General features: G+C 35.4%; 1 protein-coding gene across 1 annotated transcript; it reads left to right on the forward strand.

The window, feature by feature from the left end:
- Positions 1-5,202: 5,202 nt before the first annotated feature.
- Positions 5,203-10,684, forward strand: LOC18995773 (double-stranded RNA-binding protein 2). Its single transcript, XM_006846712.4, has 3 exons — positions 5,203-6,029; positions 8,946-9,165; positions 9,738-10,684. Exons 1-3 carry the CDS (start codon positions 5,784-5,786, stop codon positions 10,451-10,453), a joined length of 1,182 nt encoding a protein of 393 aa, XP_006846775.1. The 5' UTR covers positions 5,203-5,783; the 3' UTR covers positions 10,454-10,684.
- Positions 10,685-11,111: the final 427 nt, after the last annotated feature.

Below are 11,111 nucleotides of genomic sequence, written 5' to 3' on the forward strand. Positions count from 1 at the left end.
ATCTTACCCTCTAAATATTGGAAGGACGTTGTTCAATCCTGAGATACTTTTTTTTTTTTTTTTTCAAACACACAAAAGGCTGCATGTAGGAATTTTTTTTAGTTGAGGTTAGTCTATGGGTTGAAGAGGTTACATCCCCAAAAATTGAAGTCCTAAAGCTAATCCTTGATGGGGTTTTACCCAAGGGAGTACCTACACACTATACTCCGGCGGTAGCATGAAATCTTTTAGCTTAAGAGATTTAGGATCAAAGCGCGTTTCTTATTAATTCAAATCCATGACAAATCCTTGAATTTGAAGCTCAAGAAAACAAGAAAGATATAATGACCTTTCAAGAGCTAAGATAAACACTAATATAAAAACAAAACAAAAAACAAAATGGACCATGTAGGAATAAGATACATTTGCAACCCCCAAAATAGGAGCAAAGAGCTATACAGCCATGCAAACCACAAGTTAATGATATGGTTGGGTCATTTTTTAGGTTTTTCTTGTCCTTTTTTTAAAAATTTTAATGTTAGATCACTTTCCTTCTTTTTTTTTTTTATATATAATGTTAGAGTCATTTTCTAGTTATATGGCTACATCAATAGAGTGGTTGAGTATTCGAAGTTGGACTGCAAATTTAAGAAAGCGCGTTTCCTTAATTCAAAGGACCCTTGATTGGAACCATGCTTCCTACCCTAATTTATATTCATTTTCAAACTGGTCTTAGACAATTAATGAGGACAAGTAAATTTTGTTTAGAGAGAGAGAGACAGAGAGAAGTCAAATATAACGAGGACAAGCAAATTATTTTTAGAGAGATTTGAAAGAGAGGAACAAATTTTGTTGAGAGAGAGAGAGATGTTAATATATTAATGTATAGTTAATATTTTTGAACAAGGTATTATGCACAGTTATTTATAGAATAGAAACTATTGCTTAGCTCATGTAAATTTTAAATGGGAAGGGAAAGTCTCCCATCCACATCACGTGAATGGTGAAAGGGTATACAAGCACATTTTCAATGGTTTGGATTGAACAAGGCTTCATGCAATTGTCACAAACCATTTTTATTTTTATTTTTTATTTAAAATTACCTTTATCTAGAAGTTACAATATAGATGCATTTTTAAATGACACTAAATAAAAATAATTAAAAAATATTATGAAAAAAAAAAATTGATCAGAATACCTATGGGATGAGTCTGAAGATTCTGAACCATTGAAGGGTGTTTATGCTCCAATGAAGGGTGATTTACAATGGAAAAAGGAAAAAGTCGGTGCTTGTGTTATCCTTAAAAAAAATTATAGTATTTATTTTAGTTTTGCTAGTTAGGAATTTTGTTCTTCTTCGGGAACTATTGTTTTATGAAAATATATTATATAAGGTGTCAAACCGTGTACTCAATGATCAATTAAAGGAGTTGGACCTTGTATTATAGAACTAAGATCCACCTTAAAAATCTATAAAAAAAAATTGTCTAGCTAGGAAACCCTTGCATTGATCATCTCGACCTTGATACGACATATATGAAAACGAAGGGTTTCAAGTCATAAAAACAACGCACCTTGTAACATAAAGAACATCTATTTTTAAGACTTTTAAGTGTTCATTGATATGCTCAACCTGCACTATCCTTTGAGCTTTAAATTTTATAATTAGGGTTGTGAATAGTGTTTTAAGTGGGCTTTTTGGCACCAGAACTATATCTTTCTATATAGTTGCTTTTTGGCACAATAACTTTATATGATTGCTTTTTGGGATCAAAACTACAACATCTTTCTATATAGTTTAGAGGTGCTCCTTAGCTTAATTGTTTACAGTCCATGTCTTATATAAACCACACTCTCGTTTTATTTGTATACAATGAGACCATTAATTTTAAATGCATAGAGGTCTCAAATACATCGAATCATTAAATATAAAGAAATTTGTACAATGAGAGCTTTTTTTTGTGGTATAAGGTGTTCACAATTAATCTAGTCCATTGAACGGTAAATTAGATGACTGCATTTATTTCATTGACTAAGCTCAAACTTCTTGGATGATTATAAGTAATTATGGCATCTGTGTATCAAAGGGAAATAGCCTCATTGTACATAAACCCTAAACATAAAGGCATTGCTCTGCACAAAGTCTGAAAAATCGTCTTACTTAAATCACAACCCAAATGCTAAATTTCACATTTGACGATTAGAGGTGGGTGTGACCTTTTCTATACACAAGGTAAATAATCATGTAGTATGTCTTCTCATTTTAATAATTGTCTTAAAAGAAAAATTCATGTACCTATACTAAATCGTGCTTACAGGTTAAACCCAGGAGAAAAATCTGAACATTTAAAATAAAATATCATGAATTGTGATTAGCGTTAATCCAGCTTGGCCTTGAGTGATTAGCGTTGTATCTCATGTTCCATTCCTATTACAGGTCTATCAAAGAAATGAAAACATGGATGGAATAAGGCTCCTTGGAGGCAAAAAAACCTAAAATCTATTAATATTTTATTCTCGAGTCGCAATCCCAAGCTAGACACGCATAAGAACATGATAATTAATAATATCTAACTTTCAATTGACTCTCTTGGCATCTTCCTCAATGATAAATATGTATTTTTGTCCAAAGAAAAGTTATTTTTGCCTTTGGGTAGGTATATTTGTCTATTGGGTAAAATTAGTGTAAGTTAGATTCGCTTTGTTTCAACCGAAGAGCCATCGGATTTTAGGCCTAGACCGACGTGAAACAAAGCCTGGTGTTGCCGTTTTAGTCAAATTCAGTCCGCTTCAGTCGATTTCAGGCCGATTCTGTTGAAGCAAATAAATACATATAGAAAAACATTTATTCTTATTATATATATATATATATAATTTATACAAATTGTAAAAAAACTCCGAAGTGAATCTCACAACATTGGGTAAAGCAATATTAAAATTTTAAAAGGATAAAATGCAGTAAAATGAGGATACTGAAGACATTGTTTCAAGCTATGGCAATCAAACCCCAATTAAATGTAACTTTTTTTAGTAGTTCCGTGGGGATTGGGTCCTCTAAATGTAAATAAAAACTAAACTTAGTAAAGGTTGCAATCTAAAAGTCAGATAAATCAATTTAGTTTTGTCATTCAGGGACTTCAAATTCATGGCTTATTTTTTTCATCAATGATTTCTTAAATTTATTTTACATGAAAAATTAGTTGAAGTAGCATACTTTCTGTTTTTTAGAAACCGTATGAGACCATCATTGTATTATATCTAATGAGACTATTTATCTATATTATAAGGAGGTCTAAGTTACTCATAACTATTACATGTCAGATCAAATTAGGTTAATTGGAGTATGTTACGAAGTTCGAGAAATTTTTTTTATTTAAAATGTAGTTACTGACATTTTTAAAACTACTCAATTTGAAATCTAATGAAAAATGATGGCTACGACCTCCTTGTATAAAAAAAGTAAATGGTCTTTTTTGTATACTTTTTTTTAGTTTTATAGTGATAATTCCACTTTTTTAAAAGTTTATCTTTTGACAAGCTTGTAAGAAAAATATCTGTACATTCAATATAGAAAGGAGTTTTAAATAAAATATATATAAATCTCAAAATATAAGTTAGAACTATGCAAAGAACATAACAAGCTTATAGCACCTCCCTAAATTATTTTTTGTTAATTAAAATTGAAATTTTAATGGTTTTAGTCTTTTTCTTTAAGACTAATTTTCACCTTTTTGGGCCTTTTTTCAATCGAAATAATGTCAAATTTTGGCGCATTTGAAGCCTAGTGAAATTTCAAAACTGGGCCGAAATGTCATTCCGTTTACTTTGACTCATGGTACATTGAACAGTTAAACTTTAATTTTCCATAAAATTAAAATAATAAATATAAAAATATTAATAAATAATTTATCGACGAATATCTTGATTCAAGGAAGCATCGAAGAAGCCAACCAAAACATAAAAACTTATTAAAGAGCCCAAGAAATAAACTAATATTTTTTAAAAATTAAACTATTTAAAATGGGAAATAATGGTAATATGGTCAACCCTTTTAAAAATGCCAAATTAACCAACTTATAGATAAAGTGACTGATGAAATAAGAACCCTTCATTTAAGTACATCCCAAAATTTATTCTCAAAACTGCCAAATATGTTGGACTTGAAATCATGAACAAGCACAAATATTTTGGCCAAGGACACAAGTGAGAAAATTTGAGATAGCTCCAAGGACACAAGTGAGAAAAAGTCCTCGTCGAATTGCCCGGTTTGACCGGTTGAACCACCTCATGGACCTGTCCAATCCAAAGCAAAATAGGGATCGCATGAAATACAATCTTGAACATAAAATATAAAATATAAAATATAATTTTTTTAAAAAAATTAGGATAATTAAAAAAATTATTTTCCATAAATTTTCCTAACCAGAATGCCCCATTACTTGGTGTGCAAATGGGTTCGGTCGGATCGGATCCCAGTCGATTAGACTAGGACCTAACCACCAAGTTGTCTAGAAATAAAAAATATATAAAGTGATATAGAATAGTTTAGACATAATATTTAGTGAATATAAATGTACACATCTTTTACACTTGTATATAGTGAGTTGGGTTGGGTTGGGTTGATCGAATTGGGACTCGACCTGGGTTAAGTTCAAGTGGACCTGACCCGACCCATCAGGTATATTGTATGGGTTCAAACCCATAACTCGTCGTATCGACCTGCAGGGTCCATGGGTCCACTTGACCCGTTTCCTACTACCCATCATATTCTAATGACTTCAATTCAGAGCAGGGATGTTTCAATGAAATGACCTCTTTAAGCCAACAATTTTCTTATAAATGGGTTCACAGGAGGTATTTTGTATATCTTAATGATATTTTATGCTAAAAATAAAAAAAAGAAATATATAAAATAAACTTAAAAATTTAATAAAAAAAAAGAAGAAATCTAAGAAAAGATCACGCTCCATGCATGAATGCATGCAGAGTTGACTCCACAATAAAAATTACATTTTTTTGTTTAAGTTGAATTCTAATAAAAAAGTCAGAAATAAAAAAGCTCTATTTTTAAAAGAAATAAAGAAAGAAAAAAACAGCACCACTAAATGAAGGGTCTCTCTCTCTCTCAAAAGCAGCACCAGTTGTAACAGAAGACCTCTCTCTCTCTCTCTAAACAGTACCAGTAAGGAAGTAAAAGAACTCTCTCTCTTCCTCTTAACCAGCACCACTGAAAGAAGGGTTTATCTCTGCTTCTCTCTCTTTCTGAAGTCTAAACAGCAGCAATGGAAACAGGGGTTCATATTTTCACCCCTGTTTAACATCTCTCTCTTTCTCTCTCTACAAACTATCAAAAAGACGGGAATTGCTCTCTGCTTACCCCTATTTCTCTCTCTAAAGTATAAACAGCACCATCAGAGAAAAAGATGTTTTTTATCTCCTCCCGTGCTCAAGATCTCTCTCTCTCTCTCTCTCTCTCTCTCTCTCTCTCTCTCTCTCTACATAGCACCAATAAAAGGAGGGGGTTTTATTTTTCTTTTCTCTAACAACCCAACTGGGAGCAAGAACTTCTTCTCTCTAAGATCTCTCTCTCTCATTGCTTGATCTCGTCGGAATCTGACCATAACTTGCCGGAAAAATATCCAGCCAAAGGATTCCGGCACAAAGATACCCAATCCACAGCCGCTATTCACCATTCCCATCCTTTCGCTCCCTCTAACCTCTCACCCCCCATCCCCCTCTCTTTCCTCAATACCTGTCCCCCAGTCATAAAGTGGTTGTCCGTCAATCCAGGGTGGTTTTCCGTTATGTATAAGAACCAGTTGCAGGAGCTAGCGCAGAGGAGCTGCTTTAACCTACCGTCTTATTCGTGCATCCGAGAGGGGCCTGACCATGCGCCTAGGTTTAAGGCCGCCGTTAACTTTAACGGCGAGGTCTTCGAGAGCCCTGGTTTCTGTACGACCCTGAGACAAGCTGAGCACGCGGCTGCTGAAGTGGCTTTGAACACGCTATCAAATAGAGGGCCATCTCAGTCTTTAGCGGCGAGGATACTGGTAAGAGTCAATCGCGATCTTTTCTTTTTTGAAACCCTAGAAATGTGGTTGATGAATACTGGTGAGGAAATGGCGCATCTTTTCTGTGTTGAAACCCTAGGAATGGTGGCTAGTGCATGTTAGTGAGGAAAAAAAGTTCTTTTTTTTTTGGAGAACTTAGAAATGGTGGGTTGTGATACTGGTGACGAAAAATGGCGATAGTGAAACTCCGTGATATTTTGATTGAAGCTCTGGAAATGGTGGTCATTGGACTCGCCAAAATATGGCGATCTTTTGTTTGAAACCCTGTAAATGCTGATTAATCCTGTGATTGAAACTATAGAGTGAACGGCGTCGTGGATCTCTTTTTTGAAACCCTGGAAATGCTGATTAATCCTTTGATTGAAACCCTAGATGGAATGGACTTGTGGATCTCTTTTTTGAAACCCTATAAATGCTGGTTAGTGAGCACTGTAATCCCTAGAAATGCTGGTTATTGAGCTATGTGATCCTCCAATTGAAAGCCTATAAATGCTGTTGTCGAGCGCTGTGATTTTTTGATTTGTAATTCTAGAAACACTGGTTACTGAGTTAGGCATTCTAGAAACACTGGTTACTGTGGTAGGCTATACTTTTGTTGAAACCTTAGAAATGCTGTTTTTTTTGGTGACAAAAACGGCAATATTTTGATAATAACTGGGAATTGTGGTGAATGAGCTTGACGAGTTACTGAGTCAGTGGCTGGTTTGAAGAAATGGGTGATTTTTTCACAGAATTTTTTGTGGAAGAACTTTATGACTTTGTATAGATTGAAAAAATTGGCTATTTTTTTCTTGTTAATATTCCATTATCTCAGTAAGACTAAGTTTTCCTTATCTTGCTAGTTTTTTTTGTGCTGAAAAATGAAAAAGAAAAAGATTGGCCAGTTATTGAAATACCCGGAGTTTGATTACTTTGAAATTCTGATGCCGATTATTTGTGCCATAAATGCTTTGGCCATTTTTCGCATTAGGGTTTGGGTTTTCTGCAGTACGAAGAAAGCCATTTTTGTTCACTGTAAAATACAGTAAAATTATTATAATACCCCTGAACATTAATACTGAAATTACTCCTTTTTCCTTTTTTGTCTTTGTATTACAAATGCGGATTGGTAAGATTAACTTCTTGTTTCTTCTTTAAGAGAACAAAAATTATTGTAATTATCAAAAACTAAATGAGAAATTATTTTTGTTGAAATTCAATAATTATAAAATGGTAATTGAGTTGATGCACCTGAAAACATCTTAAGATGGTAGTTGAGTAATTTGACAAAACTAGAAGAAAAATCAAATTATTTAAAAAAAAAGGGAGGAATTATTGCAAGATGGTTGTCAAATAAGGCTGTCTTTTGAGGTGATTGTGTTGATGCACCTGAATATGTATTACAATCTATGTCCTTTTTCTTTGATTGATTATAGACTTCTATGTATGTTTTTATCTTAAAATCGATGACATTTCAATATGAGAAATTAATGTAGGGTTCTATCTTTTGAGGATGTCTCGTCAGTTTTGCACCTTAATCTCATACAAAGCACAAAGTGAATTTGGTATAAATTGTCATGAAATATCGACCAGAAAAGCTTGTAGTTTGAGAATTATGAAAGTTGATTTCTTGCAAAGGCTTAGCCATTTTTATACGTTTCAAGGCTTAGCCATTTTTATATTTGAAGTATTTGCTTGGATGCTCTCTATTTTCCATGAGTTTTACAATCTAGTTTCTGTGCCCTTGGACCTTGGATTCCCTAAACATCAAGTGCACCTTATTTTTGGTGGAGATGCTTTATTTTGTATTCGAATATTAAGTAACGAGTTACATGTACAAAAGTGATGGTATATTATAAGACGGTTTAACTTTGGTAAAAAGGGCCACCTTTGCCTCAGCGCTGAATGTGAAATTACACTACTTGGGTGAGCTGTTTATCTGTATGAAGTACGACAATTTTATTTTTTTTCTTCGGACCTTAGTGCAGGCAATGGCATAACCCAGGCACTCGATTTGATATTTGAAGGCTAACGGTGATTTTTACCTTTTTGTACCAAAGGTAAACGGTCTCACTGCATGCTTTCTCTGTGCAAACTAATCCTAACATAAAATTTATTTGCAGAAAGTAGTGTTTGGAAACATGGGTTCAGGCTGGGACCCTTCTGGGTCTCAAGCCCAAGTATTTCTTTATAAAGTCAGAGACTTGGGGTGAGTCCCTAGGTTTTGCCTTTGAAATTGCCAGGGCACCGAGCTGAGTTGGTCCTGGGCGAGTCTCGAGTCGAATATCTGAATTTTTGAAATACTAACAGAAAGTACTCGTCTAAAAGTTTCAGTGCATTTCCAGTGTGATACAATTGGAATTATTGTCATTGAGATTTATGTTATTACTTATTTCGATTCCATGTCATGTATTTCGATTGAAGCATAGTTTTAAGCCCAAAATTTATTTTGGATCTGGAGAAGTGGTGAAAAAACAGGTGATTTTTATTCACAACAGCATACTATTTGGATCTGCAGAATAGATTGTAAAAAGTTTGTTAAAAAACCAAAATCTAGTATCAAGATGATTTTAATCTTGAAGTATTTCTTCAGCTTTGGGATGTGGAATGTGCCATTTTATCAACAAAGTGGTTTGTCTAACAAGATTATTTTACTCAAGTATCTCCTCAATTACATTGTTCAGCTTTTATTTAATTTTCATTTCCTTTCTCCTCTAACCTTGTCTCCCATTAATTACTCCACAGATTTGACCATTTTCACATTTTACCTGCCCTGCAGCAATATATTTCCAAGCTTTCTCCATTGCCAATGTCGATTTTTTGTCAAATTGCGTTTTAGTTTTTGTCTTATGAAATGGCAGATTGGCCTAGATGAAGAATAAATAAATAACAGAAGATTGAAATTCTGTATTGCAGGATGAAACTGGAGTTTATAAGAACCTGTTACAGGAGATAGCTCAGAGAGCTGGAGCCGCTCTTCCCGTGTACACGACAGTGAGGTCAGGGCTTGGTCATTTACCAGTCTTCACATGCACAGTGGAATTGGCTGGAATTTCATTTTCCGGCGAGCCAGCGAAGAGCAAGAAGCAAGCTGAGAAGAATGCTGCCATGGCTGCTTGGTCCTCACTAAAGAAGTGTAAGCCTCTCTCTCTCTCTCTCTCTCTCTCTCTCTCTCTCTCTCTCTTTCTCTCTCTCTCTCTCTCTCTCTCTCTCTCTCTCTCTCTCAACAGTGCAGTTTTAATTGTTTGGATTTACAGTGTGATAATCTGTTGTAATACCAAAGTGTTTCTGGTTTTCTTTACTTGTGTACCATTTATTCTTTCTTTTCCTTGAAAAGGAAGAGAACCAAAATGTCTCTGGTTTCCAACAATGTAGTTTTGGAATCTAACCATTTTGGGCTGTGATCAAACTTGTTCATGTCCAGTTTTAGCGACCCCATTGATCTCAGTTAATGGGTGGAATCCCTTATTTCCAGTCTATCCTCAAAATTCTCAATTTATTGCCACTGTAACCACTTCCTCCAACTGACTCTAGCCCGAATTTTTCCCTGAAAAAAAAAAAAGTAAAAGACAATCTGGACTCTGATTTGTCTGGTTTTCTTCAAACATTATTCTGCGGTTTGTTCGACTTTTTTTTTCTGTTAATACATTGAAACTAAATATATTTCTTTGGTTTTATTTCCCTTTCGGTTTCGCTTCAAATTTTAAGTGGCTCAACAACAACAAGCTGCAAGCTCCTTCACCTCTTCGTTGTCGTCTCCGACATCATCGGAGGGGGCCACCCCCTCACCCGAGCCAAGTGACGAGCAAGAGCAAATCACCATTGCACGTGCCCTTGTCAACTTTCGCCACCAACTTCTCAACAATAGTAATAAGAGCAACCCATGTTCTCCTTCGTTGCCTGGGGCAAAGTTGTCATTTCCAAACCAACACAATCCAAAACCCTTCACCCAAAACCTAGGCTCCAAAATCCTCCCTCTAATCCGACAAAGGCAGACGCAACGCCCGAATCCCCACGCTCCGCCGTTCATCCCGCCGGAAAACCGGATCCTGGCTACTCAAGCCCAGGTTCCGGCCAGTCAAAGCGGCTTTCCTGCCACTCAGAACAGTTTCCCAGCAGGTCAAAACCGGATTTCAGCAATTCAAACCCAGATTCCAGCTGGTGTGGGGCCGGTTTTCTACCCTGTGGGGCCTGCATATAGGCCGACTGTCCACCATGCTGCCCCACCAGTGACAATAAGGAACGCAATCCCAGTTTTTTCAGCTAGGCCATCACATGTGCGGATGCCTCCTCCAGTGCAAGTGCGACACGTTGCGCCAGTTTTCACAACAGGCCCCATGGCGACAGCCCCAAAAGTTGGGGAGCGGGCAGAGAGGGTGGATGACAAGGTTTTAGAGAGGGGGTTGAAAGATTTACAGATTTGATGAGATATATTATCATTAAGCTGTGCTTAATTTTGTTGTAATTTTATTTTATTTTTTTATGTTTTTTCTTTCTTGGGGGGTTCTGTTGTTTGTTATTGAGGGGAAATTACAATGTTCCAGGACCTTACGGTCACTGGGTTTTCTAGATCATGAAGAGAGAATGTATATGAGATGATATGTAATAGTGTAATGTTGCAAGTGAGAAAAGAACAATGTTTTATTTGCTGTTTATCCTTGGGGCGCGTTTGTTTTGCAGGAATGTTTGGGTCCAGAAATCTGCAGAGGGAAACGGGTATAGGTGCAGTCGTGGAAGGCTGAGGATTTACTGTTAAAAGTAAAGTCGCATCTCAAAACTTCATTAGAAAATGTAGTTCCTGTGCTGGAAATTCTTATGATAAACTTGAAAATTCTAGTTTTGCGTGTGATTATGGAATTGAACGCTTCAAAATACAGTTTAAATGCGAATGTGTGAGCACCTGAAAATGGATATCCAATCAATGTATTACAAGATGCATTGCACTCGGTTCTTAAAATCGATTCATCTTTCTCGAATGAATGATTGTCAAAGTTGATCTATTTGATGCTTTTTTGGATTCATCTTTCTTGGATTAATGATTGTCAAAGTTAATCTATTTGATGCTTTTTCGACACCTGAACA

The sequence above is a fragment of the Amborella trichopoda genome, chromosome 7, assembly GCF_054954075.1.
Source record: "Amborella trichopoda isolate Santa Cruz 75 chromosome 7, AtrichopodaSantaCruz75HAP2 v2.0, whole genome shotgun sequence".
NCBI classification, from domain to species: Eukaryota; Viridiplantae; Streptophyta; class Magnoliopsida; order Amborellales; family Amborellaceae; genus Amborella; species Amborella trichopoda.